This window comes from Trachemys scripta, chromosome 22 (genome assembly GCF_013100865.1).
Source record: "Trachemys scripta elegans isolate TJP31775 chromosome 22, CAS_Tse_1.0, whole genome shotgun sequence".
Classification (NCBI taxonomy): Eukaryota; Metazoa; Chordata; order Testudines; family Emydidae; genus Trachemys; species Trachemys scripta.
This window is the reverse complement of record NC_048319.1, coordinates 9,818,614-9,844,451: the sequence shown is the minus strand read 5'-3', so window position 1 is coordinate 9,844,451 and position 25,838 is coordinate 9,818,614. Positions and strand designations below refer to the sequence as shown.

Sequence of the window (25,838 nt, the reverse complement as noted above, 5' to 3'; positions counted from 1 at the left end):
TCACCTTGTAATAGCTGTCATCAGCTGCGAGAGCCTTGGAGAGTCCAAAGTCACTGATCTTGGCATAATGCTGGTTGACTAGCAGGACATTTCTGGCAGCCAGGTCTCTGTGGACGAAGTTTTTCTCCTCCAAGTACTTCATCCCGATAGCCACCTGGTGCATCAGCTCTACAACATTGCTCACTGGAATCTCCTCTCTGGGGCAAAGGAAAGAGAGGACAATACAGCAAGAAATCCCTGGACAAGTAGGAAACTGTCATTACCATGGCCCTCGGAGCTTCACAGCCACAGTGAGCAGCGAATTCGGACTCTCCTACTCCGGAAGCATCAGCCCTTACTAACCAAGGTAAAAGAAAATCTCCCTTAGCTATTAGCAGTACAGGGCCTGTGACACACAGCTGCATAGTTCTGGTTACACACAATAGAAGACCATGATATGCACACACTAGCAAGTACAATACTTTATTGGGCAGTTCCACTAGCCAGCCAATACATCCTCCACCACCAGCCTGCTGACATTAATAATATATAATTAATGGAGATATCCCATCTCCTAGAACTGGAAGGGACCTTGAAAGGTCATTGAGTTCAGCCCCCTGCCTTCACTAGCAGGACCAGGTACTGATTTTGCCCCATGTCCCCTAAGTGGCCCCCTCAAGGATTGAACTCACAACCCTGGGTTTAGCAGGCCAATGCTCAAACCACTGAGCTATCCCTCCCCCTGCAAGCAACATATTGTTGCTAGAACCTGATGGCACTCCAGGCCTCTTGTGAAACAAGGCCATATCACCAAGTAGTGCTATCACCGTGCTGGGAAACCGAGAAAGTTGGTTGGCTGGACAGGATGTTAGCTGTTGACTGAAAGGCCCAACAGAACATTTTAAGCATTTTCATTCTTCCTTATTATTTGCATTGTGTTAGATTAGATCAGGGTAGATGGCAGGCAGGCAGATGATACCTGAGTGTGTGATATAAACGTCTCAGGAGTCTGAGATGTTGGCTCATCACTTGAGAGGCAAAGGCTTGAGCGAATTCTGTGGGTCACCCCAAATGTGTGCCAAGAACCCATTTATCTCCCCACACCTCTCCTACAAGTGCCACAGCCAGACTATTCTAGGAATGTTTCAGAGAGCTCCCTAGTGTTTTATTGGGACTATTTTCCATATCCCTCCATCTTCAAAACAAGTAGTCCGCCGTTACTGTGAGTCTGACGGGACAGTACCTGGAAGAGGAGAGGAATCAACCAGCCATGGCTATTCAGTACCCCAAAGAAACTCACCTCTTGGAAGCCAAGAACTTATTGAGCGGCCCGCCCGAGGCCATCTCCATGACCAGCATCAGAGACTCTGCCTCGCAAACCCCGATCATGCGGACGATGTAGGGGTTGTCCAACTGGTGCATGATCTGTGCCTCCTTCATCATTTCATCCTTCACGGCCTTCTCGTTGTTGCTCTTCAGCACCTTGATGGCCACATCGATCTGCTTCCTAGCCGGGGGCGAGAGGAGAACCGCACAGGGGGTGGGTTAAGCTGCAGATGATGGAGTGTATCGCAGCCAGTAACGCGAACCAGCGATCAGTGGGACTGTTTAAAGCTGGTGGCTCCCTAGGCTGTATCTACAATGCCTGGGGTAATCAGGATATTATTAGGGCATCTCGTTCCCAGTTATGGTCATGGGCTCCAGGTCTGTGAAGCCAGGCTATCGCAGATTAACTCTGGGTGAGGTGCTCCTGCAGCAGAGCCCCTGGGGAACCCGCTTCGAGTACGCAAGGACAGGAAACGGTAGCTAAAGAAATAATGACAGCAACTGAGAGAAAAATTCTGTCTCATACTGTGCAATCGGGGGCAGTTAGTCTCTTCCCGCCCCCTTTCTAAAGGCACCTTACAAAGCAAGATCAGTATTATTGCTGCCATTTCACAGGTGGGGAAACTGAGGCACAGAGAGGGGTGGGACCATTTCCAGGGTCACATGGGGAGTCAGTAGCGGAGCCAGGAATAGAAACCGTCTCCTCCTTCTCAATCCCATACCCCATCTAGCGGATCAAGGCGCCTTCCTTAAAACCATGAGCTCCCCCTCTGAATTCACATCTGGCCAGCAGACACCTCCGGTACTGGCTGTCAATGTGCGAGTTCCCATCGCTGGCCACTCCAATGCGCCCCACATTCCCCAGTGCACATGAAGTCGCTGTGGCACCTTTCACCTGTAGCTTTCCCATGCACGCCCCCCCATCCATCAGCACAGACACTCCTGTCTCCACCCCTGTTACAGCGTCTACTCTAGCAATGGGTCTGAACCAAAGCCCTGGACCCAAACTCCCCTGACCTGGGATGGGTTTGACCCATCTCTATCCTAGGCTCAGTCTGAACCATGCTCCCCCCTTCATCCCTTGTGGACAGCGCTTACTTCCGCATCTTGTAGACTCCTTTCCTGACGCAGCCGAAGTTCCCTGACCCCAGTTCCACCTCATCAATCATCAGGTGGTCCCTCTTCAGGAAGAGCTTCTTGTCCTTCAGCTCCTCCGGGTCACTGTAGGGGCTCTCGTAGACGCTGGTGTCCATGGGCAGGAGGCGCGATTTCCCTGGGCCTTCCACAGGAGAACAAGGCCAGGGATCTGTCACACGCCCCCTGCCAGAACCCAGAGCCTCCCCATTCCCTCTGGCCACTGTCCTCCCTGCGCTGACCATCCAGCCTCCCTCTCGGTCACCTCCCTTGGCTTTCCAGCCTGTGCTGGCCCCTCCCACCCCTACTACGGGGTGGAGTTGGAGCTGTCAGTGCTCCCACTACCCCGAGCCCTGGTGAGCCCTGGTCCTAAACACGCCTACTGTGTGCACGGTTTATCACACATGAGCAGTGCCACTGAAGCCTCATTACGCACGTGTTTCAGTGTTTGTGGCTACGAGCCCACCGATAGTAGTGAGGCGGGGGAAGGGGGGACAGGACTGAGCTGGGCTTGGTTTATTCCTGGGAGCGACCGTTTTATAGCATTCATGCAAGTGGTTTGGGGCGCTGGAAAACAAATGGGACCTTTGGATTGTCCTCGGGTGCCTTAGGGCGATGAAAGCCTTGTAGCACCTCTCTTAGCCAGAAGGTGGTGCTCATGTGCCAGGCATTGCGGAAAAGCTCGGTTGCGTTGTAGCTGTAGGTACATGCGGCACCACTAGCTCGCGTCCCACAGCTTGGCTGGCCTAGGGCGCCCTCTCCCGGATCTGTACTGACAGGAAGGGAGGCCTCTGCAGCGATACTCACCTATGGGCTCCGGGGTGTAGCCGTCTGCGTTAAGAGCCCCCAGGTGTCTCTGGGCCTGGGAGAGAAACAGTGATAAAGTAAATGATGCATTTACTATAAGATGAAGGAAACCATAGGCATCGACTCTGTGGGTGCTCCAGGTCTGGAGCACCCCTGGAAAAAAATACCGGCCACAGCTGTTTGGCGGCACCCCTGATTAGCTGATAAAGGTGCCGCCAAACAGCTGATTGGTAGCTGGAGGAGGGGCTTGGCGGGGCAGAAAGCAGCGAGCGAGTGGGGGCCTTGGGGAGGGGGCTTGGGGAGGGCTGCAGTGGGGGTGGGGCCCTGGGCAAAGCAGGAGTGGCGCACCCCCGGGGAAAAGAAAAACTCAGTGCCTATGGGGAAAACAATTGGGGTGGGGGACTGGGACCCTCCAGAACCAGTGCCTTCCCATAATCCCTATGGCTCTATGAGATCACTGCCTTTGTGTGCCCACTCTCTGGCTAGCAGCATCTACTGGGGCAGCACATGCACCCTGCCTATGCCGCAAGGAAACAGAGAGAGAGCAGCTCCATCCACCACGCTGACCCTTCCACTCCACACACAATCTGTAGAAGGAAGGGGGTGGGGAGGAGGGATCCAGGCCACCATCTCAACACTGGTAAGGAGCTTCTCTTTCTTCTGCAGCCATGGCTTGAGTGCACCCCCAGGGCAGATGGGCTGGAGCCAGTCTGGGATCTGTCTGCTGGGAGATACTCTACTGCCAATCTGGAGTCCAGCTCTGCCCCAATAACTCTATAGATCCCGCTCCTAGTGCTGGGGGATTCCTAGGTGGATTCTTAGGCACAAAAACTGGAAGAAGGGGCAGGCTGTCTGGAGAGTCGAGTGCACCCTTCTGTGATGCATCGTCCTTTATTAGCCAGGCACCGAGACTCATGTACACGAATGCCCAATAGAGCTGGGAGTCCCTCAGCCCCCCTTTGTGTGTCTACCTCCCCAGAGTCCTGTGGTGCCTGCAGCACTTTGCACTCAGAAAGGCAGAGAAGCAGGGGCACGAAGATCGGGCTAAAAGCCAGTGGTTAGGCAGGTCTGCCTGAGTGTTCCCAGCCTCAGCCAGGCAGGCCGGCCTGGGGCTAAGCTGGACTCCCCAAATTACAGGCCCACATGTTGCATGGCAGAAGCTTGCTTCCATCTCCAGCTGTAATGGCCGCAGGGTTAAGCTACCCGTGTTACATTCCAGTCAAGTCTCTCCTTTCAGAGAAAGGCAGGATTTTCTCCCCAGGTAAAAGGCAAGGACGTGAGAAGCTCTGGAGGGACAGAGAGAAGATACCGCCCCAAACTTACGCTTCCGGAGGGATGGGCCGGCGGGAGGGGTGCCACGGTTGCTGAAAATCAGGAAAGAGACGTTAGCTCGCTGCCCTGCCCAAAGGGGGTTCCATTCACCTCTTTTGCCCAGGCCTGGGGTCCTTCAGCCTGCTCTGACAATGTGGAGTCAATGAGGAGGAGGACCCCAGAGTCTGGTGTGGGAAGGAGGTGACGGGTGCAGGGAACCCCGTGGCTAGCAGCAGGGGCTGCAGTTCTGCCCCTGCCCCAGGAGAAATACTGCAGTCCAGAGAACAGGGCACTGATCTGAGATTGACTAGACATGGTCCTGATTTGGGGGGTCCAGCTTAAGACACCTTAAAGGGGGCCTGATTTCCAGGGAAAATCAGGCCCCTTCAAGGTGTCTCAAGTGGGGCACCCAAAATCATGAGTCATTTTGGAAAACCTGGGCTTTCTTCCCAGCTCTGCCACTGTCTCGCAGTGACCTTAGGCAAGCTCCGGAGGCTAACGTTGGCCTAAGTGGCCACTAATTCTTGCCCCACTTGGGACATTGTGGCCCTGATTGTCCGAGGTGCTGAGCGCCCACATTGTGTGTCCCTCCCGACCAGAATGGAGACATATTGGTTGGGTCCGGTGTGGGGGAGCTTGTCCTGTTGCTGCTCAGACTGACCCTGCTGGGGGGATAAAAGGCCTTAAGACTCCAGGGCTGTCAGTCTGGCACCGCTCCCCAGCAGGAGATACACTCGGCCTCAACAAAAACGGGACTAAAACAGCCAGGGAGCGACAGAAACGAACAAATACAGAATAAACCCCTTCCCTTCCCCTGGACACACAGCCAGAACCATTCCACATGCTTGGCAGTGGATCAGCAGGCATGGGGCAAACAGAGCCCTTGGCCTTCCTGCTTGAACGAGGGCACCGGGTGACTGATACCTCAGTGTGGAAATGAAAACCAGTGGCTGGGTTCAATGGTGCTAAACCAATATAGGCCAGCTGAGGTTTTGACCCCCTCTATCTTATCTCTGGATCTGGTTTCATCATCGCTGTCTTCCCTGTCTTTGTTTATTTCCACCATGCACAGCTTTGCGCAATGGGCTCCCATAGGGAGGGGCCTGTTTTGCCTTCATCTGAAATATCACCCCCCTTTCAGCAGCAGGCCAGACACCGCCCTAGAATGATGCGGGGGCTGGTTTGCTAAGGCAGGAGTTGGATAGCAGAGGAGAGCAGTGCTTAATGTGGAGTGAAACCGTCGGGGGAGCTCTCCCCCCAGCCACGGGAGAGGAGGGGAGGTGTGAGAGCTGAGCTCCTACCCTCTGTTAGCCCTCATCGTAGCCCCTGGCCAAGACGGGGATGACGCTGCGCTGCAGTTTAGCAAGAGCCAGGATAGGCCAATGCCGGAGCCTGCTATGAAACATGCACATGTCGCAATTGCTGTCCCCGAGCAGATCCAGGGCCTTTCGCCCAGTATCCACCGTCCAACACTGGCCATCGCCTGATTCTTCAGAGAGATGTGCAAAAATCCCAGATAGAGACCGTTCGGGCAGGGGGGCGGGATGCTAAATGAGCTGGTCCCAGTGATCTGATCTAATATGGCAGGAAGCAAGAGAACAGCGGGGCAGATCCACCAGAAAACCGAACGAACCCTGGGGCTACGGTAGATCCCCAGGATGAAGACGGGGTTTGATGTTCGCAGCTGGTCCTGCCCTTAAAATTCAACTCACCTGCCGGCATATTGGGATTATGGCAGCTTTCCTTCAGGAAATATATCAGTCCGTCTGGCTTGAGTTTCAAGTACTCCACCAGCTGGGGGAGGAATCGGGAAAAGGAGAGGGAGGAAAATCACCGCTTTGTTTTACAGGCAACGTTTGTGGTTTATGGGAACTATTTCTCTTAGGTCTGTGGCGGACAGGCCCCCGTTAGCCCATTAGTTCCTCTCATCTGTCTATGTACTCGGGACCCTCTTTGCTCTGTATTTACAAACCCTGCTGGCTGGGGAGAGGGATTTGGGTTGTTACTACACAAAGGGAAAGCAAGCAAGGACAAAAGAAGGGATAGCTCAGCGGTTTGAGCATTGGTCTGCTAAACCCAGCATCGGGAGTTCAATCCTTGAGGGGGCCGTTTAGGGAGCTGGGGTAAAAATCTGTCTGGGGATTGGTCCTGCTTTGAGCAGGGGGGTTGGACTAGATGACCTTCTGAGGTCCCTTCCAGCGCTGTGATTCTGTGAAAAGGAAAGTCTGTAGGAGTAGAGCCAGTTGGAACCTTTCCAGTTAAATGAAATGTGATTGAAGCCAAAATGGCTCACAGAGGTGTTGGTTTCAGGGATTGTGACTAAGACTCTCATTCCACTCTATTGCCTGGGCATGTTACTGAGGGGGTCTGGCTCATGCAGAACCAGACCTTGAACCTGGTGCTTTAGCATATGATAAGTTTCTCTGTCGCTCCACCCCCACAGCAATAGATGTTCAACACAATTCCATCTTTGTGAAAACATTTTGTTTAACTGCGGAATGAAAACACATTTAAACCCCTCAAGACTTGCTCTGAAACGGAATGGTCGTCCTCCGGACAGCTCTGTCCAGGAGAGAGCATGGTGTGTGTCTTCTGTGCAACAGACTGCAGCAGTTCTGAGACCAAAATGGCAGCTGTCTATGCACATGAGAGAACTCTTTGAAAAATAAAGGTGGCGTTCACAGAAGACAAAAGGCATCCGAGTTTCCTGGCTACGGACACATCACAGCAGCAGGAGGTGGCTCACAGTAGGAGGGAAGGACAGGGGAAAGGCAGGTGAGTCAGGACTCGTTGTAGGCAGGAAACTCTAGCATTATGTGGGGTGATCCTATGGCTAGGTACGTGATGTATGCCCACCGAGTACAGGCTTAGTTAACAAGGCCACCTTGAGGTTCCTGACCATGAAAGTGTAGTGGCCAGGGGGCTAGAAATAATGGGCACTCTTCCTCTCAGTTCGAGGCCATGTTCAGATCTACAGCAGAGAGTGCTAATATTATTGCACAGAACTGACTGGGGAGTGGATACAGGAAGCAGGAAACTGAGGTCTAAAGGGTTAATGCCGCCTCTGGAAAGAGCTCTTCTCTCCTGGTAGGGCCTCTGAAGCTCAGGTTAAACCTTTCTATCCCCCAAGACCGAGACAAGAGAACTCTCCTTCTCCTGACTGGGGAGAGGGGGGCCTGGGGAGAGCGTCCCGCTGCATCATACCTGCCACAGTGTGTCGAACTTGGTTCCCTCGGGGATGGAGTACTTGCCGGACTTGTCCTGGTCGATGCGGTAGTGATACACTGTTTTCCCATAGACGAGGGACAGCGCGTAGGTGCCATTTTCCTTCCTTTCTCGCAGTCTGGGTGGGAAGGAGGAGGGGGTCAGAGTGGCTGGCTTTGGGGCTCGCCCAGTGAAATCACCGGGCACCCTCACTAGGCGCCTGTACCAGAGCTCTGGGAAAGGTCACCCCCTCCCACGCGGGTCACATCCTTCCATGGGGGGTGGGGGGATTTGCTCCCCATGGAACAGGCCAGAAGCCTGGTTTCCAAATCCTGGGGCGCTCACATCTCCTGGATGGGTACTAATCTCACGGCAGAGACCCAGCGCGCCACACTGGTCTCGTCCTCGCCGATCTCCCAGCATGCACTTCACAGCAGCACGGTTCTGGTCCTTTCCGAGCCCGCGCCCGAGTGGCAACGGGAGTTGCTCCTGGGCCTCCAGAACTCCCCTGTGGAGCTCCATGGGGCTCATTCCTCCGCCCCCCACGTGGGGAAACGCGGGGAACTGTGACATGGGCTCAGCTGCTGGCCCAGCCCTGACGACACCCGGCTCTGCATCGCCTCAGAAACAAGCAGACGGGGCGTAATGGGGTTGGGAGGGTCACGGTAATAGGAGCAGGTATCTCCCAGTGCTTTGGATACTCACAGAAATTTCCCATCAGGCTGTGCTCCGGAATAGAGCCTGCGTTCAGCCTCCTCCCGGGAGATGTTGCCATGGTACCAGGGCATCTTCTCGTGGGCAGTGGTGGCAATGAGTTTCTCGACCTGAGGGGCCTGGCTTATGATGGCCTGTTCGAGGGCATCACCCTACAAGGAAGCGAGAAGGGAGATCATTCTATCCAGCTACTGCTAGGCACCAGGCCAGCTGCTGCAGGGCAGCACTGGTTTTTATTGCATCCTCTTGGGCAGGTGATAGCGACCTCTCAGGAGACCTCAGAATCCCTCTCTTGGTCGCCGATAAAGCTCTGGCTGTCGGCAGCACTGGAGCGATACTGGGCTGAATTCTGCTCCTGTCTAAATCCAGAGTGACTCCATCGTCCAAAGGTGTCACTGTCCCTCCTGCCCCTCGCCACCCATTGTGGCGAAGGGAAGAGAGCTCACCGACTTGCAGGTGAGAGAAGTGGAAGGTCATGGTGGCCTTTAGAAGAGGACTATTGTTAGAGCTGGTCACAAGCCTTGGGGTTTGTCTTCCACTGTCAATCCAGAGCCCTTTTAAACTCTCTCCTGGCTGCTCTGTCTCCCTTTACTTTGCTCCCTCGTCCCTGTTAAGAGCAATGTAATCTTGAAACCATTCACAGTGCACGGCAAGTTTATGGCTCCCACAAACGTATGGACAATTACATTGTCTTATTCGCCTGTAGATGGCACACTTTATATTAACGACCTGTACTCGCATGGCAGCACCTATATCTCCTGTGTCTGAGGATTTGTCTACACCACTGGCCGGATCGATGGTAGCGATCGATCCAGCAGGGGTCGATTTATTGTGTCTAGAATAGACACGACAAATCGACCACCGATCGCTCTAGCGTCGACTCCGGTACTCCACCACAACGAGCAGAGCGTCTCCCGTCGACACACTGCAGTGAAGACACCGCGGTGAGTAGATCTAAGTATGTCAACTTCTTGACATACTTAGTTGCGTAACTTAGATCGATCCCCCCCGTAGTGTAGGCCAACCCAAACAGGCCCCAGCATATGCATAATGCCCATCCTGCCAAACCCCTCTACGACCCCTCGTGGATTGCACCTGGTGGCTACCAGAGCACGAGGTAAGAACCTGGGGAGCAGTGCAGCTGTAAAGCTGGGAATCTTTCCCAGCCACCTTCGGGATTTATTGATTTCTGATGGGCAATGGGTACCCAAATCTCCTAGGCGATTTTGCCACCCCACCCTCAAAGACTGTCTTTTCATTCTTAGCACAACGGGTTCCTGGTCCAGGACTGGGGACCAGGCTCCTAGGTGCTATGATATTATTATTAATAATAATAACATAGACAAGCCATTGAGTTGGTGATGCCTTTCTGTTGCAAGGCAGGGTTGCCAATTTTGGTTGGACGTATTGCTGGAGGTTTCATCACATGACATAATCTTTAATTAAAGGTTAATCTTTAATTCCTGGAGACTCCAGGACAATCCTAGAAGGTTGGCAACCCTATTACAAGGGCTTATTTCTGTTAGAACTGTGGGTAGGACCATATTAACCCTTTGAGGCCTTAGTTTGCTCTCACACCGCTGTCAATCATGGAATTACTGCATTGAAGTCTATACACTTACACCAGTGGAAACTGGCAAGGAACTTCAGAGGGACCTAACCAAGCTAGGGAAATGGGAAACACAATAGCAGATGAAATTCATTGTTACAAAGGCGAGGTAATGGACACTGGAGGGAATAATATGAACTGGGTTCTAAATTGACTGTATCAGCTAAGAGGAAAGACCCCGGCATCGCTATGGACAGTTCAGTGAAGACCTTCGCTCAATGTGGACCAGAGGTTGAAAAAAGCAAAATTTGTAGGATGCAAAAAGAAGGGGACGGAGCGTGACATTGAAATTACTGTAATGCTATTATACAAATCGGTGGTGCATCTGCCTCTGAACTAGTGTGTGCAGTTCTGGTCACCAGGTGACATTCTGTACCTTGTGGGAGCACCATGTAACCCCCATATTCCTCATTTATATGTGATTAACAGAAGTACTGGGAGCATAAGCTTTCATGGGTAAGAACCTCACTTCTTCAGATGCAAGTCAGACTTGCATCTGAAGAAGTGAGGTTCTTACCCACGAAAGCTTATGCTCCCAGTACTTCTGTTAGTCTCAAAGGTGCCACAGGACCCTCTGTTGCTTTTTACAGATTCAGACTAACACGGCTACCCCTCTGATACTTATATGTGATTGTGATTTTACATATAAAACACGCCTTGTGAGGTATCAGGAGAAAGATTATGACCTGCTGAAAGTCATTTCTTCATCCATATGTGTATATCATTAATGCATAGGAAGTTATGAGAATTGTGTTGTACGGTGGTCACGAAAACATGCTGTATGTTGGGGAATCAGCCAGACATTAGCCCCGGAGAGGCAACAGCAAGGAAAGTAACCAAGGCCCAGGTGGGGTATCTATCAACCCATCAACAACCATTGTCCAGCAAGGGAGTTACGATGCAATGATTCACCTGCATGAGGCCACAGCAGAGGAATTGCTCAGCCTTGCCTAGAGACTTAGCAAGGCCCACCCAGACATGTCTGGACTTGTGTTTTCCAAGCACATGGACTGAGGGTATAAAACAGACACATACTGGGCCTTTTCTCCTGCCCCCACCTACACTGCAAGCAACTAAGACACTGAGAAGACAAGACTCCAACAGAGGAGGTTGGCCCAGGTTTAAGGAACAAACCTGTATATTAAGGACTGCAATATCCAGTGGGGTGAGAAAAACTCCTTCATCTAGTTGCTGCCCGGTCTAACAGGGTTGAGAGGTTAGACTGAGTGCTTGTATTTTATTTCTTTTGGTAACTATCTCTGACTTTTTGCCTATCACTTAAAATCTACCTATTATAGTCAATACATTTGTTTAACTTTACCAGTGAGTTTGTATGAAGTGTGGGGCAAATCTGCTCAGGTTTGACAAAGGCTTGTATATGTCCACTTTCCACTGATGAAGTGGTGAACCAATTAATAAATCTGCACTGTCCATCTGGAGCAGTGCAAGACGGTATATTCCTGAGGTGCAGTGCTGGGAGCTGGGGGATTTGGCTCTGTGCAAGGCCACCCAGAGGGGGAGGCAAGTGGGGCAATTTGCCTCAGACCCTGGACCCCGCAGGGCCCCCATGAGAGTTTTTCAGGGCCCCTGGAGCGGGGTCCTTCACTCGCTCCGGGGGCCCCGGAAAACTCTCGTGGGGCCCAGGCCCCCGGAGCTTCTTCCCTTCCGGGTCTTCAGCGGCAGTTCAGCGGCAGGGGGTCCTTCCGCTCCAGGACCCGCCACTGAAGTGCCCTGAAGACCCGCGGTGGGGGGTCCTTCCGCCCCGGGACCCGCCGCCAAAGTGCCGGGTCTTCGGCGGCAATTCGGAGGCGGGGGCCCCCTGCCGCTGACCCCCAGGCCCCCTGAATCCTCTGGGCGGCCCTGGCTCTGTGTGATTCATGAGTGGCTCTGAGAGCATTCATGCAATCTAGCTGAGTGTGGGGCTCCACATGTGGTGGTGCTGAGTGATGATTGCACTTGGAGGGTCACTGCTGGTCACTAGCAAGGCATTGTGGGAGACAGCCCAGGCTGGAGTGAATCCAGGGGGCACAGCGGTCCCACAGTCCCAGGCCTCACCCCAGGGAACCCGTCACACACCCCATCTAAAAATAAGATATTGCTGAATTAGTGGAGGTTTGGAAATGGGCAACATGTTTAGGGGCATGAAATAGTCTAATATGAAGAGAGATTGTAAAGTCTGGGACTATTTTCCATAGAGAGGAGGTGAATAAGATGCGCCGTAATAACGTATACAAAGTATTGGATAATAAACAGAAGGTAGAGAGGAAACTTCTAATCATCCGCTCTTGCTATACAAGAACAAGGGGATGTTCAATGAAACAAAAGTGTCAAATTTAAAACGGATAAAAGGCAGGATGTCTTCACACAATTATAATTAGCCTGCGGAACCTTCTGCCACAAGATCTCACTGAGGCCCAGAGCATAGCAGATTTCAAAAAAGGATTGGAAATGTCTATGGATAACAAGTACATCCACAGTTACATTAGACAGAGGGTAAAATTCTGTAAGGGACATATGTTACAAGGCATAAGCCAGTCAGTCTGCCTGGGGGCTAGGAGAAATTTCCCATGTGAGCAGGTTATTTTATAACTGTCCATTATGGAGTTTACTGCATCTGCTCTTGTGAAGGATCTGGTACCAGTCACTGTTAGAAGACGGGACACTGGAGCAGATGAGTCATACTAATAATTAATATAATACTTCTTAGCTGGCACTTTTCATCCATACAGCTCAAAGCACTTTACAAAGGAGGGCAGTAGCATTATCCCATTTTACACATGGGGAAACTGAGGCACGGAGCTGGAAAGTGACTTGCCCACAGCAAGCAGCTGGCAGCGTAGCAGGAACTAGAACCCAAGTGGCCAGATCCCAGTCTGGGGCTTTGTCCATGAGGTCACAGTGCCTCTCTCATAGATAGGTCTTATGACCTATAAAGCCCTAAATGGCCTAGGACCAGCCTGCCTAAGGGATCTCCTCTCTCCCAGTGCCGCAGCCACAGTCAGCAGTGGCCTGCGAGCTGGATATCCCTCGTTGCAAAAGAGAGGGGGTGCCTGACAGAGGGGGGCCTAGAGATTTTAGAACTTGCTTCCCCCTTTGGTCTGAACTAGCCTGAACTTGGTGACCTCGTTGGCATGCTGCAAACGCCGCCTGTTTGCGAGGGCTTGGGGAGAAGGCTGGCGGTGTGCTTCCTGGAGGAGGAAGGGCGGAAAGGAGTCCCTGCTGACCTGCTCAGATTAATGCAGCTGAGTTCTAAATTGCATGCACTGTTGTGCGGTCCGTTGCCCAGAGCCTTGGACAGGCGTCCTTCTAGTTATTTCGTAATGGGGATAAATAGATACGTAGCGAGCTCGGATTCGATACACCGGTTCCTGCGTCCACCAGCAAAACTCCCCGTGACTTCAGTGAGGAAAGAACTGAGGAAAAGCGGAATAAGCATCTCCGGATCTGGCTCTGTACACGTCCCGTACAGCCCCCCTGAAGCGCAGCTACCTTGAGCTGAGTGCACAGTAGCACCTCCCACGCTGTAGCCAGGCTAAGGACACTGGGGGTAGCCCCCCTCTTATGCTGTGAGCTCTGCAATGGCCACGCAGGACAGACAGGACCCGTCTCGTTAAGCCGGAGCAGAGGGAGAGAGGAATTTGAAGGCATAGGCAAAGGATCAGAGCTATGGCTGCAGAGGGAACTGGAAAAGGGAGGAAGATTCAGGGAGGCTTTGCCAAACGGCAGGAGCCCCACTTGTGCTGAGCGTGTGGAAAGGGATAGAGAAGAGTCGGTGTGGGATGAATGGAGGGAGGAGGAGTTGAGGGAGTCCCCGGAGGGGTCCGAATACAGCGTTTGCCTTGGGACCAGCCAGTACCTCCAATTTCCACGTCTGCCGCACGTACTCGCGCACCATGTTGTCCCGCATGCTGTCAAAGACGCCGGGCTGGAGCTCCACGCTGCTGGGGCGGTTGCAGGGCTTGCGGAGGGTGCAGCAGAGCCCGTCAGCGTCCTTGGAGTAGAATTCGCAGAGCTCCTCCGGCCCGCAGTGCGCCTTGCCCCCCGCGATGGCGTAGGTGCCGTTCAGCTGGCGCTCGATGGGGTAGTGGTAGAACTGCAGGTTGTGCACCATGGAGAGGACGTAGCCCCCCAGGCTCCGCAGGCACTGACGCAGCAGGAAGAGGCCGTCCGACATGCCCGCCAGTTTGAGGTACTCCTCGGCCTCCGACCGAGAAATGCTGCCGTAGAAGAAGGGCAGGTTGCTGGCTGCATCCGGCATCTCGTGCGCTGACCGGGGCTCCTTGGACCTGCTCAAACACTCCGTGTGCTGGGCCTAGGGAATGGAAGCAGAATTCCTCATTGAGACATTGCATTGCAATACGGCCACGGACAAAGGGAAGCTGTTAGCAGAGGACCCCTTGGGAGTGCAGAGCCCGCGTCGCCATCTCCATCCATCTGCCCACAAGCCATTACCGCAGGGTCAATGAAGAGAATCTAAGGCCAGAAGGGACTATTCTGATCATCTAATCTCCTTTCCTGCGTAACAGGCTAGATAATTCCACCCTGTGATTCATTTACCACCCCCCTAACTGCTGACTGAGCCAGAGTGTGGTTTTTAGAAAGACATCTGGTCTGGAGTTAGAGATTTCAGGTGATGGAGAATCCACTGCATCCTCTAGTGAGCTGCTCCAATGGTTAATTATCCTCACTGTTAAAAAATTGCAGTCCGAAATTGTCATTGGATCTAGTTATGCCATTATCGTCTACATTAAAAAGCCCCCTACTACCCCAAATCTTCTCTGCGGAGAGGTTCGTGTAGATCATGATGAAAGGAAATACTGTTTTTTTGCAATGCGTAATTAACCTTTGGAACTCACTACCTCAACCTACTGATACTGCCAAGAGATTAGCAGGCCTCTAAAAAAGGACTAGACAGTTCTATGGGTAATCAGAACATTGACAGTTCCAGTAGACAGGATACAAGTTTATAAAGGATATAAAACCCTGATGCTTCTAGGTATAATCCAACCGCCAAGTGACAAGGGTAAAGAAGAACCTTTCCCTATCTGTTGCTGAATTTTTTGCATCTTCCACCGGAGTATCTGGCAGTGGCCCCTGTCAAAGATTGTCCATTAGACGGACCAATGGTCTGGGCCAGTTTGGCTGGTCCTCTGTGCTTATCAACCCAGAGAAAGCTGTGATTCCAGTGTGACAATCCATCATTGCAGATTGGATTCCGTACAATTCTCCCACCCTTTTCATACTGGAATCTGCAGATGTCACCAGAGGCCCCTAGACTCACGGCAAAGTAATACCAGAAAGGGACTTACCACCTATCCCGGTAGAGCCAGCTCTCAATAGGAACCCAATGCATCATGTCACACTGCTGGCTGAGCCTTTGACAAGTCTCCTCCACCAATGAGCTGTCATCTGCGCTATTGGTTTTGGTATCAAGTTATCTAAATCCCACCCACAGACCAAGGCCAGTTTCCATTAATTAATGGAAACACCAGTGAACTCCAGGGGGCGCATTGGCTCCCTGGGAGCTGACCTTTGATGGGGATGTAGCGTGACGTGCGAAGAGCTGAGTTGGCATCTCCTTTCCACAGATGTGCCGGTCACGTTCAGAATACTGTCAACCCGACTCCTTGGGTTGCTGTGTCTGGTTTCTGCGCTTCTGCACACATTCTTTATTAATTATTAGTAGGAGTCCTAGTAGCATAGTGCCCAGGAGCCCCAGTCAGAAACCAGGCCCCAATGGTGATAGGGGCTGTACAAACCCAGAACAAAAAGACAGTCCCTGCCTGACAGAGCTCACAGTCTATCAGACAAACGATAGATAAAAACAGACCAACAAGATTTTCAATTGTCCCAATGGCCAGGCTTCTTGGTCGATTGAGGGACGGACCTATTGCACACTAAAGGCTAGCACAGAAAGGACCAGGCCTTAGACAGTCATATGGCATTCTGAGTTGGGCTGGCCACACCCTGGTAATGTGTGGGCTAGGCAGGGACTGTCTTTTTGTTCTGTGTTTGTACAGTGCCTAGCACAGTACAAACTGGGGCTCTTACGTGCTACCGTAATACAAATAATCAATCATAATAATAAGTGTTGACTTTATAAATGATATACATTAGTGCAGTGGTTTTCAAAGTGCGGTTTGAGACCCAGTGCTGGGTCGTGGAATGGAAGGCACTGGGTCGCGGCGGCTCTGGTCATTACCGCCGACCGGGCTGTTAAAAGACCCGTCGGCGATGCTACCTGGCTAAGGCAGGCTAGTCCCTACCTGTTCTGACACCGCGCTGCGCCCCGGGCAGCAGGTCCGGCTCCTAGGCGGGGGGGCCACCGGGCTCCACATGCTGCTCCCACCCTGAGCACTGGCTGCACTCCCATTGTCCGGTTTCTGGCCAATGGGAGCTGAGGGGGGCGGTGCCTGCGGGTCAGAGCCATGCAGAGCCGCTTGTGAGCCTCCGCCTAGGAGCCGGACCTGCTGCTGGCCGCTTCCGGGGTGCAGCGCGGTCCACAGTGACAGGACAGGCAGGGAGCCTGGCTTAGCACCCCCGCTGTGCCACTGACTGGGAGCCGCCTGAGGTAAGCCAGAGCCCCAATTCTCTGCCCCAGCACTGAGCTACCCCCAAACCTGGAGCCCCCTCCTGCATCCCAACCCCCTGCCCCAGACCAGAGCCCCCTCCCGCACCCTGAACCCTTCATTCCCGGCCCTACCCCACAGCCCTCACCCCCGTGCCCCAACCCGCTGCCCCAGCCCTGAGCCCCTCTCACAACCCAAACCCCTCATCCCCAGCTCCCTTGGGTCGCAGGCATTAACAATTTTCTTCAACTGGGTCACCAGAAAAAAAGTTTGAAAGCCACTGGCCTAGTGTATGTGGAATGGGGATGGACGGGGATTGCTGGAGAGACGCCATCTTGCCAGAGCTCTCCTGCTTTGCTCAGGAGCAAGGCAAGGAGATGCCTGCACTGGGAGCTGGATTTATGGCCACCAGCTTTTTTTGACCTATTTGTTTTTGATCTGCCTGAAGCCCAGAAAGGGCCATCAGACAACCGAAGGGGAAAGCAGGCTGAACAGCGGAGGCGTTTTACTATTGCAGGAAACCGCAGCAGGAAACAGTCAGGGAGGTTTGCAACTTGGGTACAAGCCGTAAATTAAACTCTGTCAGGCTCAGCAAAATTCAGCCTGCGTTGTGAAGCCCCTTTAATCAAATGCATGAAATGGGAGGATACAGGGACCAAATGGGCCAGCGAGCAGGATCGGGGGGGCAGGAGACTTGAGTTCGGAACATAGGAATTGCCCGACTGGTTCCGACCAGGGTCCAACTAGTCCAGTATACTGTTACCAACAGTGGATAATACTAGTTGCATCAGAGGAAAGTGCAAGAAACTCTGCAGGAAACAATTATGGAGTAACTAGTCCCTAGTTAAATTTACCTCCTGACCACTGATAGTTAGGGAGTGGTTTAGGCCCTGATGCATGTGGGTTTATATCCCTTCCAAAGTTTGTGTTTAATCTTTACTATTATAATATAACTATGGAAATTGTTGTATGTAGTGGTGTGGTAGCCGTGTTGGCCCCAGAATATGGGAAATGTTTGTTATCTATATACATGTCTGGTCCTTTTCTCAACCCTGCTAAGCACTTGGCCTCAAAGATATTTTGTGGTACTGAGTTCTATTCCTAACACTGCCACTTGCCTCACCATGTGACCCTGAGCAACTCTCTTAGCTGTCCCGTACCTCAGTTTCCCTCTCTGTGAAATAGGTACAGCATTTTTGTCCCCATCTTGCAGCAGTGTTTTGAGACTTTATTTATAACCCTTCATGCCAGGCAAGCACCTGTATGGTGCTAGGTACCTTCAACTCCCCCTGACTGCTAAAATCAGACCCTGGTTTTTCAAGCAGCCTCTAAATGTTGGGTTGCAGTTTGGGCCTGATTTTCTGGAGGTGCTGAGAATCCCCACATGCCGGAAGTGTCTCAAGTTGAGCATCCAAAAAACAGAAGCACCCAAAATCAGTGGCCACTTTAGAACACGTTGGTCTTCGTGTGCGAAGTCGCACTGAGAAAGGCCTCTCCCCAACTTAATTAGGTCTGATCAACACTGCAACCACATTTAGTTGGGTAAGACAAACAGAAAGATCTCTAAGATATCTGTCATTTAAGCTATCTATAGCCAGCCACAGACCTCGGCATGGGAGAAAACTGACAGCAACAGTGTATCGCTTCATGTCATCTAAACACAACAGGCTGGGCCAAATTCTGCTCTCTGTGACACTGGTGCAAATCAATCAAAGTCAGTGGGGTTGGATCAGTGAAGCAGGGAGAAGCATGGAGCCTGTTATGACGGCTGTTTATGTCTTCCTATGATTATTGCTGGCGATATTATTATTATTATTGTTTATTATTAACCTGGTCACAACAAACGCCAGCCATGCAGCTCTCACAGTGTGAGCTGGCCCTTTAAGATGGATGAGGTTCAGCATCACCTGTGCCAGGTGTAGCCTGCCTCCCCAGGTGAAGGGAATGAAGAGGAGGAGGGGGGGGCAATGTGATAGGAGCGTGTGACTGAGCACGAGGCCTGCTGAGAAATATAAGGCCAGTGGTGAGTCTCTGGTGTGCTTGAGCAGAAGGATAGGAGTCTGCTAGGAGGAAGATCAGTGAAGCCAGCACGAAGACCCCTCCACCAAGGGTCTGAGCTAGCTTGGATGGAAGGTGAGATTTGTGGGTGTTTGAATATTACCTTAATAAACCAGACTCCTGAAAAGAGGAGGCATGTTCAGAAAACACCGGCAAAAAGGTGGTGGAGAACAGAGGCAGCGGCAGTGCCTGGAAGCCACGTGGGAAAGCCCTGCTGCGGTGGCTCCAGGGCTTGGATTGCCTTAATGAAAGGCAATGACCAGTGGGGGGGAGGGGGAGAGAGAGAAATAATCCCTTTGGCTGTTCTCTTGTTAGCACTTCTAGCTGGGCCTGGCCCTTCAGAACCGCTGCAAGGGTCTATTCCCATCCCAGGAAACACAGCAGGGACAAGGGTGGTATTGGTGAAGATGATGCCTGCCTTCCCCCGAGCTCGGCTGCGTCTCTCTGGAAAGCCAGTAATGCTTGAGGTGGGGGAGCCATTTTCTTGCCCCGTTGCTTTTGATTTTCCTACCCTCCGTGCTGGAACATTACTACTAGGGTGACCAGATACCAAGTATGAAAAATTGAGACAGAATGTGAGGGGTAATAGGCACCTAGATAAGAAAAATCCCCAAATATCAGGATTGTCCCTATAAAATTGGGACATCTGGTCACCCTAATTTCTACAGAGTCCTAGTGGGGATGATACCATGAAGGGAGTGGCAGTGGTAAGACTCCAGTGGCTACAATGGCACCTGGCCCTGGGAAAAGCAAACAAGCCCAAGCCTGGCTGTGGGCTTGAGGCAAAGGTGGGAATGAGGTGTGATCACAATTGAGAACCGGGGAGGGGGGCTGTTTGAAGGACAGGCGCTTAAGGCGGAGAGACAAGGTGGCAGAGCAGTGAGACCGGCCCGGAGCTGAGAGCAGGGGAGGGAGGTGGATGGAGAAGGGGGAGCGAGAGCAGGGATGCGGGTTACATGGGGCACAGTAATGAGGCGCTAGTCTGAGGTGCTCTGAGGGGAGATTTTTATCCACGTCCAGACCACTTCCCTCCACCCCTTCTCTCTACGCCTGCGTCTGCTTACCAGGAGGCTGTGCCCTTGGGAGCCCTACATGGCCGCATACCGGACTTGCTGTGACGGGGGGTAGGGCTGGCTAGTTCCAGGGTAGAAACTCTCCCCTGCTCACCAGACTCCCAACCGACGGCCGCTGCTTCCTCACGCTTGGCGGCTTCCAACTGCCACGGAACCTTCCCGCGGGGACCTGCCTGGCCCCCACGGCCTCGTGCACGGCTCTGCCGGAGCCCTGGCCTTGCAGGGTTTGCGCCAATAGGGGCGTTGCTGTTGTCAGCTATTGTCAGGCCTTGGAACGGAATCACTTGGATAACTTAGGCCCATTCACATTTTGCTTCTGCTTTTTGTGCTCACAAGTCAAATACAGGCGAATAGATATTGCTAAGAAGAGTCATTTCTCCCTGGAAGAGGGTTTTATTAAGTGAAATGACTGTGTTCATGTTTACAGAAACCCTGGAGAACAAACCCCCTCATCATCTGTTCTGAGGCTTTTCTTTTGGAAACCTGCACCACTGGGGCTTCACCTGGGACCTGGTCTTCTCTCGTCTAAGGAAGTGAGCAGGTAAGGCTATTAACTTGAAGGCAAGTACTTGGCTGTGTGTTTAAAAGGGTCAATAATAACTAGACGTCTGAGGTCTCTTTCATCCCTATGGATCCCAGACTGTGCATGTTGAGATCTTTCATCCACCACTGAAATGCAGCCACTGCTGGTGTGGAACATGGGGACCATTTTGCCCTAGTAAAAACGCACCATTTTTAGGAAGCAAAGTGTAGAATAATTTCTCTGATACCATGGGAGGGAGGTTAGGAAAATACTGCCCCAGGCAGGAAAATGAGGAGAAATCAGAGTTCAATAAATATCCTCTCTGCTTCTCAGCTGTCACTGAAAGAGGATCACTCTTCTGGGTACGGGGAAGGGTCTATGGCAGGCAGCTGCTTCTGTGTCCCTGTCTGTATCGCCCACGTTCCACTTAGCGGATGTCAACACTCAGGGCCGGCTCTAGCGTTTTTGCCGCCCCAAGCAGCCAAAAAAAACCAACCGCAATCGCAAGCAGCAGCTCTACCGCCGCTTCGTTCTATGGCGGCGGGCCCCTCGCTCCGAGAGGGAGTGAGGGACCCGCCGCTGAAGTGCCGGATGTGCTGCCCCCCTCTTCATTGGCCACCCCAGGCACCTGGTGCCTGGAGCCGGCCCTGTCTGCCCGGGCTGGGAGGTTCCCTTCCAGCTGCAGTGTAGACAGGCTCCAAAGCAGCAGCAAGGTTTCACTGAAGAGCCCTGAGGGGCCTATATCAATCGGGATATGAGCAGCTAAGCCAAACCACAAGCCCCCAACTCAATCCTTGATCATGGTGCCCAGAACCCTAAATTACCAAGATTTTATTGCTTAAATAAATGGAACTTGTGCCCAACTCGCTGACCGCTTGTGATCTGGTAGCACTGGCTAGCAAGGCTCTGTCTTGGTCCTGGGCTGACCCCCTTCCCCCACCCCAGCAGCTGTTGAGTTTACTTGCAGCGGGATGGGGTAGTTGGTGACTGAGGGGAAGCTCATCACATTCGGGCGGGGAGGAAACTCATGAATCTTTATGCAGAGTGCCCCCCACCCACGCACACTCCCCTCTACATCTGCTCCCCCCAGGCTCAGGAATTGCCACCTACACACTTCAGTCCCGTCCTGCCCTTTCAGTCTCTGCCCGTGCTTCGGCACAGCCATGCTGAGCTGGCAAGAGCCCCCCGAAAGAGCGGCATGCTGATTCCGCTCGAAGGGGAAGGTGAGATGGGGTGATAAAGAATGGAAAAATAATGACACATTCGATCGGTGCAGTCAGATGGCAGTGAAGGTCTAAGCTTGTTCATATCCTGCTGGGGCCTTTTTCTCTCTCTGTGGTTATTTGTCAAATGCTAATGAGCGGAAGCAATTAGATCCCATGGCTGTGTGGGGAGGGAGGCAGGCCACCTGCATGGGGGGGAGGAGTGGGCCTGGTGGGCATGGCTCAGTCGGCAGTTTGAAAGCACAATTCTCAGCCAAGAAGGCTTCGTATCTGAGTTGATTTTTTTTTTTTTGTGTGTGTGCAGGGGTTGAGGCTTTAACGGTGAGGATCTCTTTGTTACAAGAAAGTTGTCTTCCATTTATAGAGTGCCTTTCATTCCACAAATGGATGGGCAAATTGTACGCCACAGGAACGGGTGGAATGCAGCCACCTCTGGGGTGGAATGTGGCCGCTGATTGGCAGTGCGGAGCAACGCTCCGATCCGTGGGAGCCTAAGAACAGTTGTACAGCCAGGTAAATCGGGAGGGCGGTGTGAAGTCACCCGAGCTGGAGTCTGGTCAGTGTTCTACTGCAAACAGTGCAGTGGGATCTTGAAAGACCCAGCAGTGGTCAGGACTGTCTGAGAAGCAGCAGGACAGTGGGTGTCTACTGACTTGTGCTGACCCATCATGAACACCCCTGATTGGTGAGGGCTGCTGGCTAAGCAGATTTCAATATAGATCTACTTCTGCTTTTCCTTATCTCTCTGTCTATTCAGGTACTCATATGCCCCCATCCATGTCGTATGGGAGACCCCACTCAGTAGCACCCTCCTTTTTGCAAATGGTCACTAGCTAATTATTCCCTGTTGGGGCGGGGGGGAAAGGACAGCAGAGTCCACAGACATCACTCTCTAAGGGGCTAAGCAGCATTGCGTGAAACAGGATAACTTACATAACCTGCTTTCGGGCAGTCGCTCTTTGCAGTAGTCAGTGACTGACCACAGAGCGGACGTAAACTTTTTCAATCTAATTCTGGCACTTACCGAAAGTGTCTTGGCTCCGCTAAAGTTGCCATGGCAAAATACTACCCTGGAGTAGCCATATAAGGTCCCTGTCCTACAGCAGGATCTCCAGGCGATGGACCCTTTATCTCATGTAGCAACGGTAACCTAGGGGATCTCTTTGCAACATTAAGAAGCATGATCCATCTGTCTCCTGAAAGCAATGCACGAGAGCAAGGCAGGGCATAGGATTTTACTGGTTGTGGCACTTGGTCTACATTTCATATCGTGTTTGATCTTCAAAATATTTCAGAAATGTCTGAGCTTGACAGACTTAAGCTACGATCAAATCCTGCACCCCTGAAGTTAACGGGAGCTCTGCCATTGACCTCACGGGATGCTGGATCAGGTTGTCAGCAAGAAGCCTGCTAAGTTTCAGGGAGGCTGTCGCAGCCAGGCCCAGACCTGCCCATGAAATCAGTTCTTAGTATCATCTTCCGTATGACCAAGATAGTCATTCCCCAGGGTTTTCCTTCTGGGGCAAAGTCGTTGGATGGAGGGTTGGGATTCCTTGGCATCATGTCACAGGGGCCTGGCCTTTGGCATATGATAGCAGGAGGCCATTGCATTTCTAGAGCAGTTTTTTCCCTGAAGTGGCAGGATGACATCTGCCTTGTGACGGGATGCTCTGGATAAAGCTGGCAATTTATGGATGCAATGCAACCATAACATCCTGGCTGTGTGAGTGATGGAATCATAGAATCTCAGGAGGTCATCTAGTCCTACCCCCTGCTCAAAGCAGGGCCAATCTCCAGACAGATTTTTGCCCCAGATCCCTAAATGGCCCCCTCAAGGATTGAACTCTCAACCCTGGGTTTAGCAGGCTCAATGCTCAAACCACTAAGCTATCCCTCCCCCTCCCCAGTGGTTAAGCCGACAGAAAGGATAGAGGACTAGCTGCCACTCTCTGAAGCCAAGTTTCTCCATTCGCTCATGCAGCGGAGTGGTGTGTGGTTGGAGCTGAAAGACGAGGAGGGGGTCTAGTCTCTGCTGCCTGTGTGTGAAGAACACACGACTCCTTGTGTCTGCAGCACGTGGATTTGATTCAGAGGCTGGAGGACAGGCACACACACACATTACAGAGAACCGATGGCTCTGATCCCACAGGTCCAGTGCCGCGTTTGACTAGCAGTCAGTAACTCTGAGGGTGCATCGGACAGATCCCAGCCTGGCGCTCCCAGCAGTGTGCGTGGTTCTGCTCGCTCTGCCAGGGGGGCACTGTCTCTGGATAGGGAACGCCAAGTCTTTCAAACTTGGTTTCACTCTACCTCGGTGCCCCATGCCTACCTCTCAGGCCGAGCCCTTGAGGACAGCAGCCACAATGTAGTGTCAAGGCTTGACCATTTTCCTGGGACCGAGTAATGAACCAGAGAGAGGAGTTGGTGCCTTCATCGGGCCCCCAGATTGTCTCAGCATAAGGGCTCCAGCCCTCCATCTCCATGGCCGTCTGCGGTACAGAGCAATGGGCTCCCAGGCGATGGCACATACTGTGCAAAGGAGAGAGGCCTGACAGAGCAGAAATGAGGTGGAAGGATGTGTCAATGGTTAAGGTGCTAGTCTGGGAGAGGGGAGGCTGGGGTGCAATTCCCAGCTCTGCCACAGACTTCCTGTGTGACCTTCGGCAAGTCACTGAGCCTCTTTGGATAAAGGAGGATAACAAATGGGAGGATTGGGCCAAAAAAAATCTGAGGTTCAACAAGGACAAGTGCAGAGTCCTGCACTTAGGAAGGAAGAATCCCATGCACTGCTACAGGCTGGGGACCGACTGGCTAAGCAGCAGTTTTGCAGAAAAGGACCTGGGGATTACAGTGGATGAGAAGCTGGATGAGTCAGCAGTGTGCCCTTGTTGCCAAGAAGGCTAACGGCACATTGGGCTGCATTAGTAGGAGCATTGCCAGCAGATCGAGGGAAGTGATTATTCCCCTCTATTCAGCACTGGGGAGGCCGCATCTGGAGTAGTGTCCAGTTTTAGTCCCCCCACTACAGAAGGGATGTGGACAAATTGGAGAGAGTCCAGCGGAGGGCATTGAAAATGATTAGGGGGCTGGGGCACATGACTTATGAGGAGAGACTGAGGGAACTTGGCTTGTTTAGTCTCCAGAAGAGAACAGTGAGGGGGGATTTGATAGCAGCTTTCAACTACCTGAAGAGGGGGTTCCAAAAAGGATGGAGCTTGGCTGTTCTCAGTGGTGGCAGATGTCAGAACAAGGAGCAATGGTCTCAAAGTTGCAGTGGGGGAGGTTTAGGTTGGATATTAGGAAACACTATTTCACTAGGAGGGTGGGGAAGCACTGGAATGGGTTCCCTAGGGAGGTGGTGGAATCTCCTTCCTTAGAGGTTTTTAAGGTCAGGCTTGACAAAGCCCTGGCTGGGATGATTTAGTTGGGGTTGGTCCTGCTTTGAGCAGGGGGTTGGACTAGATATCTCCTGAGGTCTCTTCCAACCCTAATCTTCTATGATTCTATGAACTGTGCTTCTTACTCACAGCAGCACCACAAGGCACTCGGGTACCCTGGTAATGGGGGCCGTGGAGGAGAATGAGAGAAATAAGAACGATCTTTCATCTCCGGCACTGGCCGCAGTTGTTGTGACCATGCATTTAACAAGCACCTTCTCATGCATGACTGAAAGCATCGCTGCGTGCTGCAGAGGCAGCCGTCTTACAGGGAGACACTTTGCACCTCGGCCTCTCACCCACACTATATGCCTCATGCTTAAGCAACTGTCAGAAATACGTGTTTCCAACCACAAAATGACCCCACCAGAGACCTAATCCTCTGCACATTTGGATTATGTTTTTCTTGTTTTAAGTTAGAAAGGGGCGATAAATTAATGGAGATATCCCATCTCCTAGGACTGGAAGGGACTTTGAAAGGTCATCGAGTCCAGCCTCCTGCCTTCACTAGCAGGACCAAGTACTGATTTTGCCTCAGATCCCTAAGTGACCTCCCTCAAGGATTAAACTCACAACTCTAGGGTTAGCAGGCCAGTGCTCAAACCACTGAGCTATCCCTCCCCCCAGATAGCTTGGCTTTGATGTTTAATCTTATAGTTTAGCTCATCTTTTTACTGTTTGTATTGTAGCTCCTAGATCAGAGGTGGGCAAACTATGGCCCACGAACCATATCCAGCCGGCGGGACCGTCCTGCCCGGCCCCTGAGCTCCTGGCCCGGGAGGCTAGCCCCCGGCCCCTCCCCTGCTGTCTTCCCTCCCCCCTCAGCCTCCGCTCACCCTGCTGCCAGCGCAATGCTCTGGGCAGTGGGGCT

At 52.3% G+C, this 25,838-nt stretch overlaps 1 protein-coding gene across 2 annotated transcripts in view; it reads right to left on the bottom strand.

Annotated features, from left to right (window-relative positions):
- The window catches only part of LOC117868896 (tyrosine-protein kinase ZAP-70), a 46,796-nt gene that overhangs the window by 5,705 nt on the left and 15,253 nt on the right, over positions 1–25,838 (bottom strand). For both annotated transcript variants that reach the window (XM_034755273.1, XM_034755272.1), the window contains exons 2-10: positions 13,941–14,396; positions 8,467–8,627; positions 7,762–7,900; positions 6,270–6,351; positions 4,570–4,610; positions 3,247–3,301; positions 2,404–2,584; positions 1,280–1,486; positions 5–197 (exon numbers count right to left, since the gene is read on the bottom strand). In XM_034755273.1, coding sequence (XP_034611164.1) covers positions 5–197; positions 1,280–1,486; positions 2,404–2,584; positions 3,247–3,301; positions 4,570–4,610; positions 6,270–6,351; positions 7,762–7,900; positions 8,467–8,627; positions 13,941–14,342 — 1,461 coding nt within the window. In that variant the 5' untranslated portion in view covers positions 14,343–14,396. The remainder of the gene's footprint in view (positions 1–4; positions 198–1,279; positions 1,487–2,403; positions 2,585–3,246; positions 3,302–4,569; positions 4,611–6,269; positions 6,352–7,761; positions 7,901–8,466; positions 8,628–13,940; positions 14,397–25,838) is intronic.